Source organism: Argiope bruennichi, chromosome 11 (assembly GCF_947563725.1).
Source record: "Argiope bruennichi chromosome 11, qqArgBrue1.1, whole genome shotgun sequence".
Lineage (NCBI taxonomy): Eukaryota > Metazoa > Arthropoda > Arachnida > Araneae > Araneidae > Argiope > Argiope bruennichi.
This window is the reverse complement of record NC_079161.1, coordinates 11,300,562-11,323,375: the sequence shown is the minus strand read 5'-3', so window position 1 is coordinate 11,323,375 and position 22,814 is coordinate 11,300,562. Positions and strand designations below refer to the sequence as shown.

The following is a 22,814-nucleotide window of genomic DNA, read 5'->3' as shown; positions in this document are numbered from 1 at the left end:
GCCCAAAGCGTTGACACTTAAAGCATCTCAAGGGATTCGGTATATAGGGTCTAACTGGACGCTTAATGTACCCTACATATATGTACTCCGGTAATTTAGGTGGCAAATGTGAGAATGTGATGCTTGGCTTCGATTGTTTCTCCGTCTCACCTAATCGTAATTCGGCGGACATAGGTAACACCTTGGGATTTTAATTCCTTAGCGACTAAATCTACTGGGAGATTTAATATCTCACACTCATCTTATGAAGTGTTTAATGACAGGTGAGGGGTAACACGAACCGTTACAGTTGCCAAAGCTTTTAGTTTATAATTGATGAGCTTGCTTACGAGAGTTGATCTCTATCAGCAAGTCACCTGAACGCATCTTGTGGATGGAATTTGGTTCACCAATTGTGGCACTGATGGCCTTTTGTACCAAAAACGGAGAAACTGTTCGAAAAGTCTCGTCTTTTACATAAATACTCTTTACAAAATAAAAACGATCAACGTTTTGGGCTGTCCATGAGATGCAGGAAGCAAACAGAGCGGCGACAGCTTCTCATGCCGAGCTCCCTCCCTTGCCGTCGAGGGACGGAAAAACTCAGCAGAAAGCAGAAGGCGTAGGGGAGTTTGAACATGAAGGGAGTAAAGATGCCTAGGTACCTCGGGATTGGGACACCCGTACTCATCTATAGTAGGTAAGCACCTGAGGGGCGAATGAAAGTGAGTTAAGCGATCAGGGGTAAAGTTGGGACATTGAGCAAGAATATCAGCAATAGAATTGACCACACCACAGTTCATACAATGAGGGACCCGTTCACCAAACAGAAGATGTCTATGCATGTACCTAGTGTGTCCAATGCTAAGACTAATTAATATTACATCTGCGTATCGGTTCGGTAAAACTGACCACATATTATTACTTTTGGATGAACAATATATAGCTTGTTATCAATCTGTGCGTCCCAAATCTTGCCACGTTCCATAGATATATCTTTTGATATATCCAGAAACATCACAAAAGGGAACTTGAAAATTGAGAGGTTCTGAAGCTAATTTTGCAACTTGATCTGCAAGATCATTACCATAGACTCCAACATGACTCGGTACCCAGCCGAAAATTACGTCGAATTCTGTTCTCCAGTACTGATAGTTGCTCCATGATTTGTGCAACAACCGGATGACAAGAATAATCAAAACTTTGCAATTGTTGCAAAACGCTCATGCTGTCGGTGTATATGCAAAATTTACGACAGTTAGATGAAGAAATATTTTGTACTGCATATAAAATAGCAGTTGCTTATTCCGTGTATACTGAGCAGTATTTAGGGAGAGTATAATTATAAGGAGTGTTATCTAAAATAACACCGAAACCAACATGATTCATCGTTTTTGAACCATCCGTAAAGATTGTTTTATAGTTATTATACTGGGCACGATGCTCAAGGAATATTCGCTGAAGCGTGTGTACATCAATGCGATTTTTTTAGACCAATGAATGGGTTTATGTAAGAAATGGATGGTACATTTCAGGGAGGAAAGCAGAAACGGTCGATGCACAATATGCTCACCTCAGAAAGTTGTGTGTCTGAAATGAAAGGTTTCATGCGCTCATAAAACGGACGGATAGTCCTTGGACGAGTATTATAAATTTGCTCTAAGAATTGACTGAGTGGTGTAAATTAAAGGCTTAGGTTACAGTCTTTTAGGCTGTCTGACTGGCATGTCGTACATGCTGGACGTGGTTCACCAAATAAAAGGCATTTATGGCTGAAGCGGGTATGAACAATGCGGAGCCGAATGAACATAAAAGGAAAAACAGACGAAAAGTAGTTAAATGTAGGTAACGAAAAATGTAAAAATATTTGGTGGTATTTTTCACCCACCAAGTCATGCAAATTAAGAAAAGACGATTAGAAAAAATTACAACGATGGACATTAAAATCAGGGCATTCAATTAAATTATGTTTCATACTAAAAGTAAAATGATAAGTGGAACAAATTCGTATCTTTTCTACCAAGATGAGATGAGGAGTAAAGCGGGTGTGTCCTAAACGGAGGCGATTTGACATCAACAAGCCAGAAATCAATAGCAGGCTTGAGAATAGTTTATTCTCGATCTGCAGATCCCATGCCAATTGCCATGTTGAATGAATATATTTAGTGAGAAATCTCTTAATGTCACAATATGGAAGTCCATGAGACAAAAAAAAGTTTGCAGACTTTGCAGCTGAATCAGCCTCTTCATTCCCAGAAATGCCTGCATAACTCGGGATCCAACTAAAGACGAAATAAAAAGCTTCACCAAGTGAAAAGAATTCTAATCGCAATCGGATGAATCCGATTGCTTTACTCCGAAAATGTCTCCAAAGAACTCATCCTATCGGTATAAATAATAAAGATAAGTTGAGGAGAAGGCAAAATTTTCTGAAGGGCACAGAAAATTGCCGTCAATTCAGCAGTAAATATTGAGCAGCAATTATGCAAACGATAGTACAGTGTATAAGAATTATGTGGAAGAATTATGCCGCAACCGACATGTCCATCCGATTTTAAGCCATCCGTGAAAATTGGTACAAAGAATAGTGCCGATAGCGATGATGCAAAAACAGGTGTTTAAAATAACTGGATCATTTGACAATTTATCAAAATCCTGCGAAGGGATTCACAGTAAGAAAATTTTGGGACATCCCAGCGGGGGGGGGGAGGAGCATAATAAATCTACATTCTCAATGATACCATTTGAAAGGCCCAAGTCATGCAAAAGTAGTTTCGTTCTCTCACTAAATGGAAGAATGCGAGAGGGACTGGCATCCTATAGTCTGCGAAGACTAACTGGAAGCATTTACATTACATTGTTTGGGATGATTAGAAAGATATAGTGCGGAAATAACAAGCAGACAATGTTTTGCGTCTTAAATCAAGAGGTAGCTGGTAGCAAATACCGTAGAGGCTCTCTACGGGGAAGTACGAAACGCTCCGGAATAAACACTTAACGCAGAATGGTGAAGTGTATCCAATGGTCGCAGGCAAGAAGGAACGGTCGGAACCACACTATACACGCATAATCCATACTAAAGATGACGACTGCTTCGTAAATATGGAGCAGATGTCCGATCGGCACCCCAAGATGTTTTAGAGACTATCTTTAAAATATATGACACAATTTCTCAAATTTCTTCCATCGGTTTAAAATATAAGGAAGAAAAGCGAGTTTTCTATCAAAAATTATTCCCAGAAATCGTAATTCATCCACAACCGAGATGAGTGCATTTCGTATTTGAATGACAGGATCTCAAGCAATATTCGAAGTACCGTAATTATTCTCCAATCCACTCGCATAAAATTATTTCAACTTACGAATATGACTAATCGATAAAGTAATCTTGTCCTGATCCAATTTACACAACGCTTCTGACATAATAATCAATTCTTTACTATCGTATCCCTTTTATATTGACAATATTAACCAACATTTAAATCGAAATTCATTTCATTTTAACTTGGACTTTTGAAGGCAACCAAAATTTCAGTATATTTATAAACGGAGATTTGTTCAGGAATCTATAATATTTACATTCGCATTCTGCACTTCTCTGCGGTCGGTGGGAAACTCAATAGAATCATCGACTGATACACTCCTTCATTGAGCTTCAACAGGTCCCATTCTATATTGTTACAAATCTGTAATTTTGCTACCCGGCACGAATAGTGTCATCCTGGGAAAAACCGTTAAAACCTTTGTAAGATCTGTCCTGTGCGTGCCGAGCTTGGCGACGAATTTGGCGACAAAATGGAAAATGCTGGAAAGTTCGAGAACTTTCATGATCCATCCAGTAGGAACCATCAAGAGACGCCCTGATTGGTCTGAAGATTCTAGCCCCGCCTCCCAGAACTATAAAAGACGGGCACTCTGAAGCTGAGAGAGAAGTTGTGTGGATCGTCAGAAGTCGTGTGTGAGAGGAGTCGGAGTCGCCGACAAGAAAAAGATTTTAGAGGATTAGACAGCAAGCAAGCTGCTGAACTAGCGATTAAATACGTTACGTTATTATGATTGATCGACGGTTTTTTGTTGCAGAAAAATTTTTGTAACAATATTAATCTGCGAGAGGAAATATATATAAATGGAGAAGATAAGCGATATCCTTATAGAGTCATCATCCGGCTGTTGAATGTACTCTTCACATGTGAAATAGATTCTTTTGCAACTCAAGTCTCTTGCTTCCATCCTTACAAAATCCATTTGAAACGTCCTCTTTCTAATATTACATCTCCTTATGATGTAAAATTTTCCTAAATAGACTTTCAAAGAAAATGTTGCATATTCTAGTCAGAGTGCAGATATATCTGCGGAACATGTATATCCTGAGCATCTTTTAACAATAAAGCGACACTCTGGTGTTAATTACTCCAGATTTCACTATTACCAATCCAGAAAGGTTAACCGATAGAAACTTTTATTTCTGTATGAGAATTCCATTTTTTGCAACAAACTCAATTGTAAAAGTCTAAGGGAAAAAAATTCGAAAACCAATAGTCGTAAACAAACGACACTTATAACATGCATGGAATATCCTGGATATGTATATTGACATATTCGTATATTCTGGAACAAAGACTTTCCGAATAACCAACTTAAAACCTATTTTTTAAATACCTAATCTAGAAAGGAAATTCTTATTTTTTTAATAGAACATATATAAAATAATGCAATTTAAATATTACTCGGTTCACAAGGCTACTTTGTTAAATTACATGGATATATATCTTAAAATGATTCAAAGAAATATATTTTAATCCAAGGATTTTTCAAAATTTGGGTATTTGGTTGTCAAAACTGAATAAGGTGAAGAACTTTTCAGTAATATTGACTACTTGATTGTACAGTCAAACAGTTGAAATTTTAACAAAAGCTTAAGTAAATTTTCAGTTTTGAAAAATTAGCATTTTTTAGCGTAAACTAGCTTGAATTGTTAATCAAGGACAGTGTCTAATGATATTAATCATGTCATAACCTTAAGAAAAGTAGCGATATTGCCGATATATATTTTATTCATGTATCCTTATCACTTAAGATTGAATGTTAAGTGTTGCAAGCAAGTTTTCGAAAATTGTTGCTGCACATTTTTTCAAAGTATTGAAACTGTGATTTTTAACGGTCGACTCTTAAACTCTGTATTAGGATATCTTAAAATCATTTTCTCAAATTCACAAGACTACAGCACAATTTCTAGTGAATGAGATTTTAATTTAATCAAGTATTCAATTGACAAGTAAAAAAAGATGCAATTTAGACATTGTGTTCTCTCGTTTCTTCAAGACAAAGTTTCAAAACTCTAGTACATCTTTACTAATAAATGTGTGGGTGCCTTCTCTATAGACCGTACCACGTGAGCTAAAGCTAGTTAGTGAAGGTTTTGTGGTACAAGAAAGATATGGCTATGCTGCGCCAAACATTTGGTTGAAGATAAAAAGTATACAGTAAAGTTCTAGAAAGTCCAAATATGCAAAAATAAAAAATGGAGATAAAATTGTTTGTAACTAAATAAGATGGAAAAATCCAATCTCTTTCAAGAAGGTAAAAATATTTGGATGAGGATGTTCTCCCAGCAAATCACGAATGCTTCAAAATGATGTACCAAATAAACGTTATCAATGGGGATTAAAAATTGGACATTCAGATAAAATATGAATGACATGCCATGCAGGTGGAACATCGCTCATCAAACAGAAGATATTTATGTGCGAGACGAGTATGACCAATACGAAGCCGAATCGATTTGACGTCCAATTCGGGCATTGGAACAACGGGCCACAGAGTAATGTCAGAATGAAGAGAATGCAGCTTATTAGAAATCTGCAAATCCCATAATTCTTTCCATAAATAAAGAACGTTGCTAAATGTATATTTTTAAGATCAGTGTACGGAATAGTTCGTTGTAGAGAAGTGGATGCTGTCTTTGCTGCAGCATTGGAAGATTTATTGCCAACAATGCCAACGTGGCTAGGTAAGCAACAATAAGAATTGGTAGTTTCGAGTTTGCAAACTTCAAAATCACGTACAAGCTATGAACTGATGTGCGTAAGGCTCCAGAGCAGATACGCAAAGCATTGTTGTTTTCTGTGTCTAAATTGCGGAGAACACTAGAACGAACTAAACCATATATTTCGCAACCATAATCAATGATTGCCAGAATAACAGACTCATAGATACGAAGAAAATATGTTCAATCTGCCCCCCCCTTATCTTGTAGTTGAGAGGACTTTCAGGATAGTGAGGGATTTTTCACACATCTTTCGCAAATGAATAACATGCGAAAGGAAAGTAAGTTTCGGGTCAAATATGACCCAGGAGAAATGTACCTCTTCAAAGACTAGAATATCAGAGCCTCCCTTCCGACAAAAGTGTACGCAGCAACTCTTTTCAGGGAACAGAGTGTACCCAGTTTCATCACACCATGGAATAAGTTTAACATATTTCTGAAGTTGTTCTATTGAAGTCATGTTACAGCCCTGACTGGAGACTTGTATATCTTCATATATAATGTCCCACAAACCGATGATGGTAAAACATCAAGCATTTGTTTTATATAGAGAATAAAAAGGGCGACACTCAAAACGCTTCCCAATAGCCATTCGAAATGTACGAAATTGAAAAAAATTTAAAACTGGCAAGTTACCTTTAAAACTAAAATCACCTAAAGCTCGGAGAATACAGTCACGTTTTCTATATCAAAGATTATAGGAACTGGAACGTTTCTCCGGACGAATGAATTGCGAATTTGAGATTCAAGCATAATTAAGTTGTCACTGGTAGAACGTCCTCCACGGAAACTACTTTGGAAAGGTGAAATATACCCGTTTTTCCCCAGTTCATAGAGTAAACGAGCATTTACCACGTGTTCGAGCGTTTTACAAAGACAACTAGTTAAAGAAATTGGCCTATAGTTTGAGGGATTAGTAGGAACCTTCCCAGGTTTAAGGATACGCATCAACAATGGCTTCAAACCATTGTCCAGGAAAAGTTTGCTCACTCCAGATTCTGTCAAAAAAAAAAATGAAGGACATACAAAATGGAGGTTTCATCTAAATTGCGAAGCATGTTTAAGGTAATCCCGTCTACACCCGGGGCAATTCCTCTGGGACAGTACGCATCCAGAAAAAGGTTTACCCACCCTGGAGAGCCGGATATGGAAGAAAATAGAGATATTATTAAGGAAATATTCGAACTTGTACAGAATATTGGCTGCTTTTGAAAGCAGATAAACGGTAATGGACAGAGACGTTAAATTCGCCAACGTACGCATGTATTTTCATATAATATATATATATATATATATATATATATATATATATATAATTTTAAATATATCTCTGCTTCGCCAAAAGAATTCTCGATAAGATAAATTCTGTGCCGACGAAAAAAATGTTACGGTCCCCAGAAAAAGAAGAAAATATATAAAAGAAATATTTAAAATATATATTAACATTCAAGATATACATTGCCACGTCCAGAAAAAAATAAACAAATAGTAATAGGAAAACTGCCTTATTTTATAAATAAGGAGGGGGTCAATAATATCTTCAAATAATTTTCTTTGTATTTATAAACATTTCGCTGAATTGAAGAGAATCAATTTAAGAAAAATCGTTTGTGAATTTATCAGTTTTTTCAAATACTTCGAGATAAATTGCTCTCCATTATTCTTTAATGAAAAATCAAATACTATACCACCACAGCCACCCCAACCAGTCCAGGCTTCAACTCAACCATTACTACTTCCACAGGTTGCACTTTCAATTTACGGAGAGACCCGGAAGCACCAAAAATAACGATCGCAGTTTTTCGAAGGATAATAGCGCATTTTTTCGGAGACCGTATGCATCCACACTTTGAGATAGAAAGACAATTTCATCCATTGGAGAGCCCGGATCTAGACGAAAATTATACTATAAAACAAATTTTTGGATTGCTATAGAGATTGGCGGCTTTTGAAGGGGGAATCAACGTAAAGAACGAAAACGTTTGAAAGTAGCATAGAGGTCATGGAGAAAAACGTAATAATCACAATCAATACAATTATTCGTTAAATTAAATCCATGAAAAAAAAATCCAAAATAATCTAACGAATAAAATCAACATGGCATGCAGGACACACTGGTGTTTTCTCCCCGAAAATGAGATGTCTTATGAGTGTATCGAGTGTCTCCCATACGGAGACGAGGCAAAACCAGTGATATATTTTATGGAGTGTAGCTTATTGTGGTTATGCAGATCCCATTCCTTCAGCCAGGAAAAAAATATGTGGTAGGAGAATGTCATCTTAATAATACAAAACGGTAGACCAGCCTTCATAAAAGCCGTCGCAGATTTAGCAACCGAATCTGCATTTTCATTACCTGAAATACCAATGTAACTTGGAACCTCGCCCTCCCCCCCCCCCCCAAAAAAAAAAATGTTAACACTCCCTTTTTTTTGCAGCGAGTTCAAAATGAATAAAACGCAGGTAACGATTTCGTGCATCCGATTATTATAGTTAGACTGCATTTCCAAAGCACTCATGCTATCGCAATAATGAAATTCCGCTGCAGGGGACAGAAAATGACCATCAACTCGTCAGTAAATTAGTAATTCTGAAGATGGTGGCTGAGTATTCCGGTAAGGGAACCCCCAGGGACAGCGACCATCGTTAACGCAAAGCCCAAGAAGCGACCCCTTCGCTTGATACCTAGCTGACAAACCACTCGTAGCTAGCTATAGGCCGATACACTAGAGACAACAATGCACCACCCATCCAAATGGTCGCCAAGTACGGCCAACATGTGGGGGTTTTGGCTGTCCATGAAAAGCAGAAAGCAAACTGAGCGGCGACAACTTCTCATGGGAAGCTGGCTTCCACGCTTACCGCCAAGGGAAGGGAGAAAAACAGCAGACCGAGGGGAGGAAAATCTGGAAGGCAGACCAGATCACAAGGACACCACAGATTCGTGAAGCCCGTCATACCTGAAGATGTGCCCCCCCCCGAAGGTGTAGTGTTTCTCAAATATAATTATGATATGTCACAAACTCTTTGTATTTCAACTGCCTACAAATCGCAAATTCAACAACATTCGCCAAATTTCATCAGATTTGTCAATTGTTACCTCATGTCTCAAATATCATATGCCTTAACTAAATACCAGTAGAATGTATCGCAAATTCCAACATCAGCCTCAAACTAATGTCATCACCTTTTTCAAATACCATTATGGCATCTCAACATCCATTATGTTTCTCAAATGCTATTACAGAATGTCCCAAAATCTTTACACTTCAAATATCAACAAAATCAAATTCAACTACATTCGCCAAATTTCATCGATTTTGTCAATTGTTACCTCATATCTGAACTATGTCTTAACTAAATACCAGTAGAATGTATCGCAAAATCCAACATGTACCTCAAACTAATGTCACCATCTTTTTCAAAAACCATTGATATCTCAAGATCCATTGTTTCTCAAATAGATTTATGTCTCGGTCCACAACTGTTTTACACACCTAGCATTACAAACTTTATAATTGGCAGATGTGTACACCTGGATCAACCACTGACTCCTCATTCTAATTCGGTACCGGCATCGCATTCAAATGAATGCCTAACCCGTCCGGACACTCCCATTCCACGCCAGCTCTCATTCTTCAATCGAAGAGAGTCCTTGGAATTCGACAAGAAGTGGACGCGTTTTAAACTTTTTCGTTAATCCGATCCCTTGCAGCCGATTCAACCTGGGTTCTGCTGGAGACATCAGCATTATCTTCAGGCTGCTGAAAATTAAAAAGTTCAGAAACTTAGTACAGATTTCAGAGACAAGAATAAAATGCATAATCTCATTTCTAAAAAAAAATCAAATTTAAAATATATAAACTAAAATTTGCACAGACAGGCATGTAGCAATATACTGGTACTTTAAGAAAGTGAATGAGCTGCAAGTATTTTTAATAAGTTCACACAATATCAAAGTGAATAAAATATTTAATACAATGAGGGAGGGGGGGGGGTTCAGTACTGGAAAAACTTCCTAAAAACACATAATTAAAAATATGTTATAAACGCTTCCCATCATCCCTTCAATTGCAGGGTATCTGCATGCAGTATCCATTCTTGAGAATTGAATTGTAGCAAAGGACATTAGAAAGCGCTTTCATAACATTAGAGTAAAGCATTAGTGGTCCCTTCAGGCACGCTGAAATTAGTTACCGTCCTATTTTAAAGCAACACTAGGGCTATTTTGGAACGTAATTTTGAACCGAAGAAAGATGACTAGGGCAACACCTGAAGTAAAAATAGGAGAATGTATAGGAAAATATATATATTGTTATGCAGCATCCATAATACATTAAAGAAATGACTGAAATGCAAGGACCAAACTTAACCTAATTGGGGCCTGGGGCAAAACTTCTTTGGGGGCCCCCTTTGACTTTTGTCTTTGAAAAGCAATGTTAAAATTTCATTAAAGAAGGAAACGTAAAATAAACTTTCTATTCGATTTGGGGGCCCTCCTTTGATGTGGTGGCCGAAGTGTGTGCTTAAAAATTTATTTGAAATCAATTTGTTGTATAAGTGAAAATAACTGCACATGCGTTACCAACCCTTACAGCCTTATAACTGAAATTCAGATATTCCTCCTCTCTTGAATACTGTCTTCTAATTTGGTTTAACTCTATTTACAAGATTATGTACAGATTCGACATCTAGAGGATAACAAAGAAAAATAAAGAAAATTCCCAAAATATGCCCCATTTAGAGAATACTCATAGCCAGAAATAAATCATTCCCCGATTATATCAAAGATTAAAGATGAATTTTGAACATAAATAAGTTTAATTCCCATTAGTTTCTAATCATTACAATTTACAGAAAAAGGGGAAGATCTCAGAATAATTTAGCACCTGTGGTCTCAATTTATCAAAATCCGTCTCAGACACTGACAAATGCTGTTTCATTATCAAAAATTATGCGTAGCAAAAGTTTATAATTATTTAATGAAATCTTTTTAACAAAACTTGTTTCTTGAAATTTAACATATTGGCTATGGACTAAGAATCTGGCACCTCGGCACTAAGACATGGAATTAAGTTGATTTTATATAAAAATAAACCAATATTTTGTCTTTCTCTCCAACAAATTCACTGAAAATAGTAAATTTTCACCAAAAGTACTGAATAAAAATTTAGCATTTTCAAAACGGCTTTATAAAAATGAATTTGTGTGATTTAATTAATAAATGCAATTTAATTTTGTCATGCAGAGATTCGCCGAATTTCATGACTGATATAAATATTCATATACAATTCATACAAAATAAGAATTCACTGCTCACAAATACATAATTTTCAATTAGTATATCAAAAATAGAAGGCACATTTTTGTAGTCGTTTATAAGTCAAAGTTTACCCACGTTCCCAATGAATAAACAATTGCTACACCAACATAAAAATGTATTTTTGGTTTGTCATTTCAATAGACGCAAGACGCAACAGACTCGATACATTTACACATAATACAAATATCTTAGCAAAGTGTAAATTATATTTCCAATTAAACATATGATACATGTTAGTATATAATTTTATCCTAATACAGTTTAAACCTTTCATTTATGCTCATCTCATTTCTAAAGCTTTTTTAAAAAATAAAACATTAACTGGAAGTCGCAAATTTTCATCATTATTCCTTAATCAGTCGGTTGCGGATGTGTTTCGGTACGATGCTGCTCGTTTGGTTCAAATCGATTTGTTGAATTATAAGTCATTTTTTTATGGCTTCATAAAGTTAGTACAAAAAAATGGATGCAAAGAAAGAACTGGATAATAAGAGGGACTTGCTGAAAGCAGATGTTAAATTATTTAATTTGATACATTTTCTGAAAAGATAGCAAAACTAAGAAAATAGATCGCAATTGTACACCTTTTTTTTTAAATATAATTAGCTGAAACATGTTCATTAAAGGAAGCTAGTGAAAATGACAAATGAAAATTTTGTCAATCAAAAGTATTTATTCAATATTAATAAACTACAGAACTTTGTTTTTTGTTAAAAAAAATAACCTGATACTTCAATATTATAAATAATATTTTGCAATAATTGTTTAAATTGTACTGTGGCAAGATAAGTTTAGAAAAATTCAAATCTTAATATTTACATTTTTTAAATTTATTTTTAATTACGGAAATGTTATCTTTTTACACATAAAAAGTACTTTTAAGTGTAAAAAGAAAAAAAGTTTTAGCATCCATATATTAAAAAAATTTTAATTGCTTAAAGATATTTCCGAAATTTATTAAAATTAACAAAAATGCTGCATATAATTAAAATGGCATCAATAAAATACTAATTAAATTTTTAACAGTGAAAAAATAACTATTGTGGAATATATTATGAATTTATTGCAGAAAGTTGTTAAGATCTTAACTTATTGATTAAAAACTTTTTTTTAGTAGTCAACTACTAATACCAAAGAGAATTTCTTGTAAGATTTGATAGCTTTCAATCTGATTCTGCCTTGTAAAGCATTTAAAACTATTTTTTCATTCTGTGTCAAGCAGTAACCCTATAAGCATATTAAAAGTTGTTAGCTTACTGGTGTTGAATAGGACACAGTAGGTAGGAGAGGAGGTGGTCTCTTCCTGAAGCATGTGGAGAAATATTTTCTTCACGAACTGGAGAGTTCATTTGTGGCTGTAGGATCTAGAAAAAAAAAAAAATTGTCAAAGTCATTTTTAAAAGAACTACAAATTTTACGAAAGTGGAAGAATTTTAATCATAGGGTTATTTAAATTGATTTATAACAAACTATATACTTAAAAGTCTTAATATACTTTTAAAGGTTTATTAATCTAATTATAAAATACATACACTTGCTAAAACTTTCATTTATAAATCCAAAATCCTTTAAATATGTATGTTCCTTCATTGAATAATTACTTCCAAAACACATACAATATGTTTGTACAAAAATCATGAAATATGTTACATTTCAGAAACAGATTGTGAAACTATTTCTGAAATTGTTTCTTTGTTTCGTTGGGCATTTGCAAGGTGATGCAGAATTTTTATGCATAAATATAAATTAATTTTGTCAGTTTAAATTTAAAAAGATAATATAGAGCCAACCTAATTTTTTTTAATGAAAATAAGTAAAAGGGATAAAATTGCACTCACATTTATAGAATGCATCTTTAGAATTTAGTAGGATAACAATGGAATAACACTATCCAAATCGTTTTTCCAATTTAGAAATGTGACAGAATTCGAAGATGCAGGGAACAGCGGAGCAATTTCGTGCAGAGATGTTTTCGGTAGTAGAAAGTACGGTATAGGATCTATCGAATACAGATGGAAGAAATAATGTGTAGTCATTTAATTTCTCGTTTGCATTAGAACACAAAGCTTATCCAGAATATGGACTACTTCCAACTTTTTTTTCTAGGCGTTGTGGTCCACCCAGTGGCGTAGGTACGGTGAGCTATAAAAACAAAAAGATTACAGCATTCATTACAACTTAATAATAAATACGGAATATGTACTTATTTACATAACTACAAGCATAATAACAAATATAATATCAAATGTTGCATTTAATATCAAACAATTCAAAATCCATTAAAAACAAATCATTTTCATCTAAAGTTAGTTCTTGTAGTTATAGTTAGTAGAAGACTTAGTCTGCATACTGTCCCCCAATCTTGAATATCTCGGTATATAATTAACTAACTGCTAATCTTGCAATGGATTCTAAGAGATCGTCTGTGAAAGGGGAACGACGTGTTATATTAATTATATTCAGCGTTGAAAATGCAGATTCACACAGGTAGGTAGAGCCAAAGAATGTTAAATAATATGCAATTTTCAAAAAATAAATTAAATAAAATTAAAAAATTAGGATACTATATTGTCCATTAGATTTCAAAAGTTATTCTTGTGTTCTGAATTATGCATTTTTAAAATTACGTCACTTTGAAGGAGTAGAACTTCATTTCCCTCAAGAGAATATATAATTTATATTTTCAGTTACTTCTTCTGCATCAACAATGCAAAATTGGTAATGCATGAATTTAACAATTTGTTTTAGTTTAGTAAATTCTTGAAAATGTCCCTCGAATTCGGACTGAAGTTTTATTATTTATTCAATTTTTTCTTTATTCACCGTTTCTCAGTTTATAAACAACTCCTCGGAAATATTTTTGAAACTTTTCGTCAGTGTTCCATAAATGTTTTAGTATGAGCATCTTAAGTCTTAGTAAAGGAGACCACCAAAATAGCTTGGTGGTCCACCGGTTGATCGACTTGATGTCCACTCCTACATTAGAACATTATAGATTATTGGGAAATCAAAAATAAAAAAAACTCCGCTTTTTTTTATAATTTCGGAATTCTAGTTAAGATAAAACTTTTATAAAGCAAGAATACAATTTCAGTTGCAAGTATTATCAGGTATGGCATATTCCATTAATATAATAATATTTTTAATCAATTTATCAATTAAAGTGAAATCCGGTGAATGAATAAAAATTCCGACGCGCAACATGAAGATTGGTGCAATATATTATTCCGTATCAAAAATGATTTATCTCAGATATTTTTAAATTTTATAAAAATTATGCGCGATACATGAAATATTTTCCATAAGAGAAGCACACTGAACTTTAAGCTTATGTAGATAACAGGAACAGTGCATAATCAAAGCAAAAGAAAGATCGGAAGAAAAAGCAGCCAAACCATTCACCATACAAAATTTCGAACAAGCATACTTTTCCGAACTTCCATCAATTCGTAAAAAAATATATTCCACTCACCCTTCATCCATTCTGCAGGTTCAAAATATTCCCTGCCATCCCATTCACCAGACACCCGTTCTTGAACAATTAGCGACAAAACGAATTATCAAGGAAACCGACAGATCAGAAAAAGAATTACGAATAGCGCAAGGAATTCCACAGCAGAAGATTTTTAAACTAACTCAGACGATTTTAAAAACGCATACTGACAGTTAAGTATTGCAAAAGAATAAATATTTTCAGTTCTTATTCACATTAAAAACATTAAAGTGTCTTATTAGCAATAAAAAAAATACAGAACTAAATTAAAATTTTTAATTGAAATATTTTTATTATTTTTAATTCAACATTTTTCACAAAATAGTTGCAATCCAACCGCTATAAAAAGTAATATACAAAACAGAATTAGGGTTGCTATAAGATCGTTTCGTTGGGTTACCATGTTGTCGACAATTACGGGGGCACACTAAAGTATAATTCAACATGTTTCTTCATTGAATAATTACTTCCAAACCATGCACGATATGCTTGCACAAAAATCATAAAAAACGTTGAATTTCAGAAACAGTTTGTGAAGCTATTTCTCAAATTGCATATTGTTTCTTTGTTTCGTCTGGCGTACAATGCACAATTTTCATGCATAAATACAAATTAGATTAATTCTATCAGTTCGAATTGAAAAAGAATTTAGAACCACTTTATTTTAAACCGAGAATAAATAAAAGGAAAAAATCTGCACTTATAGAATAAAATATTTTTAGAATTTAGCAGGATAACAATGGTATAACACGCCATCCAAAGCAAATTCAATTAATATAAATTCGATTAATTTTTGTTAGTTCAAGTAGAAAAAGAATTGAGAACACCATTGTTTTAAGACGAGATTAATAAAAAGAAAAAATCTGCACTTGTATTATATCTTATATTACTCGTAGCACTTATATTACAGAATAAACCATCTTGAGAATTTAGCAGGATAACAATGGAATAGCACCATCGAATACGCATTACAATACAAATTAGATTAATTTTTGTTAGTTCAAGTAGAAAAAGAATTGAGAACACCATTGTTTTAAGACGAGATTAATAAAAAGAAAAAATCTGCACTTGTATTATATCTTATATTACTCGTAGCACTTATATTACAGAATAAACCATCTTGAGAATTTAGCAGGATAACAATGGAATAGCACCATCGAATACGCATTACAATACAAATTAGATTAATTTTTGTTAGTTCAAGTAGAAAAAGAATTGAGAACACCATTGTTTTAAGACGAGATTAATAAAAAGAAAAAATCTGCACTTGTATTATATCTTATATTACTCGTAGCACTTATATTACAGAATAAACCATCTTGAGAATTTAGCAGGATAACAATGGAATAGCACCATCGAATACGCATTACAATACAAATTAGATTAATTTTTGTTAGTTCGAATTGAAAAAGATAATTTAGAACCATCCTTATTTTAACCCGAGAATAAATAAATCGAAAAAATATGCACTTACATTTATAGAATAAACCATCCTTAGAATTTAGCAGAATAACGATAGAATCCAAATCGTTTTCAGATCAGAAATATGAAGAATTCGAAGACGCATGAGAGAGCGAAGTGATGATTCCGTGCGCAGATGTTTCCAATAGCAAAAAACGCGGGATATGATTTATCGTGTAGGCAGTCATGTGATGCAAATAACGTCATCTAATTTTTCGTTTGCATTAGAGCATTACGGGATACTGAAAAAAAAAATCGTTTTCTTTATAATTTCCAAATTTTAGTTCTAAAGATAAAACTTTTTCAAAGCAATGAAACAATTTAACATGCAAATATTTTCAGGTCCGTTATTTTCCCATTAGAATAAACTATTTTTTAACCCTATGACAATACATTTATTTATTTGAAAAGACTTTAGTATTTGAAATTCCTTTAATTTTTTGAACATATGAAGCCAGCAGCTTTTTCGTAAGAATTTATTTCTTATTATTCAGAATATACAGAGTCTCACAAAAGTGATGGGACACTTGTGCTTTACAAAAGGAAACTGTAATAAAATAAATTAAAAAAACATGTACAAATTTTTTGTGGGTGTATTTCATACTTAAATTGAGTAACAATTATTACATAACATACATTTTGTCAAAATATTAAAATATTAATTTAATAAAAATACAATTGTTTAGAACGGAGCAAAAAATGGCTCACATAAGTGATGGGGCACCATTCGATATGCAACAAAAATCGTCTGAAATAAGCAATAAAAATATTTTTGGTGGTTTTATTTTTACTCAAAAGCAATTGGCAATAATTTATAAAATCGTCTGCAGTATTTCTCTCCAGTTTGTTTTGGAATTTGTGTTTTTTAGCTCTGTGCAGCCATGAATGCTAAACGAAAAGAAACTTCGCCTGAAATTCGAAAATTAGTTATTAATTTGCATATTGAACGTGGAAAATCTATTAGAAAAATTGCTGAAACAGTTAACTTGAGTCATTCAACAGTTTTCTATATCATTAAACGATATAAAAAGAATCATATTATTCAGGATAAAAAAAAAACGTGGCCGACCATCAAAGCTATCCAATGGAATAAAGCGAATTATCGTTTGAAATATTTAAAAAAAAATCCAAGAAAGAGTGCTCCTAAAGTTGCTGCTGATTTACAAGCATTATATGGAATAATTGTTAATCCTGAGACTATTAGAAGGGTAATTTGATCTGCTGGATATTACGGTAGAGTAGCCAGGAAAAAATTCTCCGTAAGTGAAAAGAATAGAAAACTCAGACTAGCTTATGCAAAATCCAACATAAATAAGAATTCTTATTACTGGAATAAAGTTATATTTGCTGATGAGAGTAAATTTAATATATTTGGTTCTGACGTTAGAATCTTGGTGTGGAGAAAACCCAAGGAAGAATTTCGCAAACAGAACTTGGTGCCAATAGTAAAACATGGTGGAGGAGGAGTTATGGTATGGGGGTGTATGTCGTCCGCTGGAGTTGGTAATCTTGTTTTTATTGACAGTATAATGGATCAGTGCAAGCATATTGACATTTTAAAGCAAAATTTGAAATCTTCAGCACAAATATTGAACCTTCATAACGATTTTAAATTCTACCAGGACAATGACCCCAGCACACTGCTTTGAACGTTAGACTCTGGCTGCTGTATAATTGTCCTGAAATAATAAAAACACAACCACAATCTCCAGGCTTAAATTCCATAGAGAATATTTGGCAAGAATTGGAATCAAGAATTCGCAAACACTATTTCTTCAAAACAATTAAATTCGATGCTTCAAGAAGAATGGGGTAAAATCACTCCAGAAATCACAAAAAAATGAGTCGAATCCATCCCAAGAAGATTAAATCATGTTTTAAAAGTGAAAGGAAATCTAACAAAATATTAAAACCTTTTAAAATGTAAAATTTTTGGATAAATATTTGATGGAAAAGTAAGTGTCCCATCACTTATGTGAGCCATTTTTTGCTTCGTTCTAAACAATTGTATTTATTAAATTAATATTTTAATATTTTGACAAAATGTATATTATGTAATAATTGTTACTAACTTTAAATATGAAACACACCCAAAAATTTTTTGTACATGTTTATTTTATTACAGTTTCGTTTTGTAAAACACAAGTGTCCCATCACTTTTGTGAGACACTGTATCTATTACTAAATTCTCATAAGTGCACGGAATTCGCCTGTCTTCCTCTAAATCATGGAAGCGCCATGTTAAAATAATAACAGACTAATAATGTTTATGCAACATAGCAAGCAGTTTTTTCATGAACTTACGAGAAAAACCGACTTTCCTCAAAAGGCGCAAAACTTTCTCAACTTAAACACCATTTTTCAGGAACTTGCATCTTTTCTTAAGAAAATATCCATCAACATTCTTTCAAAAAACAATACAATTCTTAAGACAAGTATTTTCTTTCTTTTTAAGGGCTGAACATCAACGCACGAAGATATGCTAAAACAAACAAATTTCAAAACATTTTGAAATGAAGCTGCTTTTGCAGAAAAAATGAAAATGCTACATTTTTCTAAAAACAATAAATATATTTTTAACTACAGGTCATATTAGAAAATTGCGTTCGGAACAATTTTCAATTCTAAACTATATACTAAATTTTTCATTTATGAACTCGAATTAGTTTAAATACATGTTTCTTCACTAAATAATTACGTTAAAAAATACTTTAAATTCGAGGAATAATGTAAAATAGTCCATCTGAAATATATAATCTCATAGAAATACTTAAGCCTAAATACAAATTAAATTCAACAATTCGACAGTGAAAAAAAAATTTTTTTAACCACCTTTATGTTAAACAGAGAATAAATAAAAGAGGAAAACATTTTAAAAATACATGATATTCTTACATGAAATTCTTTAAATTCAAAGAATATATTTGTAAAACATTTCATCTGAAATATATAACTACATACGAAATTCTTAAGCCTAAATACAAATTAAATCTAATTTCATCAATTCTAAAGAGAAATAATAATTTAGAATCGCCTTTATTTTAAACAGAGATTAAATAAAAGGGAAAAAATCTGTACTTACATTTACAGAATGAACCATCTTTAAACTTTAGCAAAATATCAAGAAAAATTCTCAATAAATTAATCACAAAAGAACACATCATTCAAATCATTGTCAGTTTAGAAATAATGACGAAAATGAAAGGTTCAGAATTTTTTATAAAATACCGGCAACCCTGGACGAATAAAGCAGCCACTTACTTTAACTTATCACCCTTCTTAATACTTTACATTCCTTTCTCATATTTAAAAGCCGACTTTGGCTCAGATAAACGTCGCCAAATGAGAAAACTTAAGAGATGAATTTACGGTATGCACACGAAGTACTTTGAAGACTAAATTAAAAGAGAAATAATGTTATACTCTTTGCTTTGATTTTAGGAGAATGGAAAGAGTCAAAATCTATGAGGAAAAAATACGTCTTTTTTTTTCTTGTTTGTTTGTTTATGTATGATGCAGCTGCAGCTGCAGCTGCTCTCCTCACAGACATAAAATAAAATACGTAAGGCAAAATAGGGGGGGGGGACTGCATCGAGCTTTTTCCGAAGGTTAGAAGCGAGCGTTAACAGGTGGTATTTGTATGCAATTCATAAACGAATGTTGATGCGCTGAAATAAGAATTAAAAGGGCATAAAATTCATTTTTTTTGTATTCAACTTTTTTAACTCATAATATGAAATTTAAAATTTTAATTAATGAAAGAGTAATTTCAAAAAAGTTAGTAATTTTGATAATTTAAATCAGTAAGTATATCATCTTAAGGAGACAGTGGACTCTGTTAGACACTTTGGGGAATTATTCTTTTAGGGTTATGAAATTTTTATGCATATGTGTTAAAATATAAATGCATTAAATTTCTTAAAAATTTAAAAGATATATAATTTTTTAAATGATTTTAAAATATTCCAGGCGGTTTAATTTTTAATTTTTTTCAATTATTATTTTTTTTACCCTATATAAATTTACTTGGAACAAAACTAAGTATAGTTTTGTAATTCCAATCAAATGCAATTTTTTTAGAAATATGTGTAAGAACACTTCCTGAATTTCCAAGCGAATTTTAAGTTTTCCCATACAAAAATTGATTTTTAACTAGTTGAAAAAACTCGAAACATAAAATGCATACACTATTCTCTTTTAAAGTTTTACCGAAATCTTTACTATCAATTTCATTTAATTTCTTCGAAAATTAAGACACCTGAACATTTAAAAAATAATTAAAACTAATTACAATATCATTTTGAGAAAAGTCATTAAGATGTACTTTTCCCCTCTTAACCTTTCAAACATTTATTTTATTGAATAATACATTTTATAAAACTACTTTAGTTGAATGCAAATATATTTTGGTGATGAAATGATAAAAATAAAATTGCCCGTTTTCGTCCTCTGTCCCCTTAAGAGCCAAGCAATGCACAATATATAAGGTGGATTATACTAAATTAACCTATAAATCTTCAAATTAAATAGTGGAACCAGAGCTAAAGTTTTCGAAATACTATTTTAAAAAGTGAGAATTTTATTTAATTGAATGCAACCTGGCGGTAAAGACTCGGTTTCGGAATATAGGTTCCAGGTACGAGGCCGGATTCCACCGAAAAGCGCCTTGTAAGAGATTCCGGTGCACGTTAAATCCGTCGAGGCCAAACGCCCTCCCGCTGGTGCGGTGTGGAAATTTTGAGAGGGGAGTCCACTCAGGTGTTGTCCTCGTCACCTGACCGTGGTTCAAAACAATTAAGAAATGTTTTTCTATAATCTTTAAATTTGAGATTGATAAATTCAAATTATAGGCAATATTTTAACTATTTACAATCGAATGGGGCCGCGGTGGCCTGGTCGTAAGAACTCGGCTTCGGAACCGGAGGGTCTCAGGTTTGTGACCCCATTCCACCGAAGAACCATCGTGTAAGGGGGTCTGTGTGCAATTTGATTTGCAATCCGTCATGGCCAAACGTCCTCCCGCTGGTGTGGTGTGGTGTGGAGAGGGGGGTGCCAGTTCAGGTGTCGTCCTCGTCATCTGACCGCGATTCAAAATGACGAGGTCCGTTCCAAAATAGCCCTAGTGTTGCTTCAAACGGGACGTTAATATAACCAAGCCAAACAATCGAATGTCTCGTCTTAGAAATTCTTGTAGAGGATGCATCATTTTAATGCCTTTTGATTTCATAGCAAAGAAAATTGTCTTCAAAGTTCCAAGAAATCAAAGATTATGTTTTCAAAAAAAAATTATACAATTATATATTTAAAATCTCGAAGTAATAAAAAGAGTCTTTGTATTCAATGGATAATCATGCATCTGATTATTTATCCGAGTGAAAAGGCAACGAAAAAATGTTTTTATTGTTGCTGGATTGAGATGTAATTCAAACCAACTCCAAGAAATCGGGGAAAGAGAGGTGCAGTAGCTTCTGAAGAGAAGGTCCACCGAGCACCTGAGGACAGAAATCTGACTTTAGCTCATATGAAGATGACACACACACATGCTCTTTCACACACCGCATAGATAGAACACATGGTTAAGAACAACCATGCCCGAACCAGGACTCGAACCCGGGACGTCCAGATCTCGGCGAAGACGCTCTACGCCTAGGCCAGGACGCCAGCGTATTGAAAAATTCAAGAGACAAGCGAAAATTTGAACTAAAATATTATTTCATAATATTAATACAAAATACATATTTAAATATTCTTATTCAATAAGGTAATAATAGTGACAATTAAATTCTTGTTCATTTTTTATTAAGTAATTCGGTAAAGGAGGAATTTTAATAGAGAAATAAATTGAACTATTTTCAATGTAAAAATTATATAAGAAAACTTTCTAGATGTATAATTTTTTTTAACCCTTTCTAGGGTCGTGGGAAGTACACTTCCCACCAAATTTATCAATCTTTGTATGAAATGATGTAGGTTGGCATCAGTTCTGACACATTTTTTTAGAAAGACAGAAACTTAGATGCTTTAGTTCTTTATCTCAGCCAAAATGATGTGTTGATTTGTTACTTAATCATTAATTAACCAAATTAATTATTTAATCAAATTAAATTTAGCTAACAAGCTAAATAAATCCCTTTTCTTATTCCAATTTCAAGTCTAAAAATATTTTAACATAATATGACTAGAAAAAAAGGTTAAAGGGTTAAAGAAAATTATATTTTTTATTGAAAATATTATACAAATTGATGAATCATTAAGAGTTTTTGAAAAATATTCATTTTTTATCTCTGTGAACAGAAAATATGGATATGGTATTTAAATAAAAAAAAATACAAATACAATAATCAGTACAATAAGAATACAAATAATTTGTAATAATTTTTTCTTCCTCATATACATAGATAAAAAAAAGTATTATAATCATAAAACGAAAAAAAAAAAAAAAAAATCTCGAGATTTTAAGACATCTCCATATTTTAAACCTCGCTGTTTGAAAAAATAACCAGATTTTTGAA

The 22,814-nt window shown here is 32.9% G+C and overlaps 1 protein-coding gene across 2 annotated transcripts in view; it reads right to left on the bottom strand.

Moving 5' to 3' along the window:
- LOC129957571 (uncharacterized) overlaps nucleotides 1-19,474 on the bottom strand; it is a 356,141-nt gene extending 336,667 nt beyond the window's left edge. Inside the window, exons 1-5 of one of the 2 annotated variants that reach the window (XR_008782781.1) lie at nucleotides 19,385-19,474; nucleotides 16,316-16,544; nucleotides 13,187-13,490; nucleotides 12,606-12,712; nucleotides 9,475-9,789 (exon numbers count right to left, since the gene is read on the bottom strand). Coding sequence is in view for 1 of the 2 variants with exons in the window: in XM_056069934.1 (XP_055925909.1) it covers nucleotides 12,606-12,660 (55 nt within the window). In the remaining variant the exon portion in view is untranslated. Of the gene's footprint in view, nucleotides 1-9,474; nucleotides 9,790-12,605; nucleotides 12,713-13,186; nucleotides 13,491-16,315; nucleotides 16,545-19,384 lie in introns of those variants that run through there. The other variant, XM_056069934.1, reaches the window with a different exon arrangement.
- Between the last annotated feature and the right edge of the window lie 3,340 nt (nucleotides 19,475-22,814).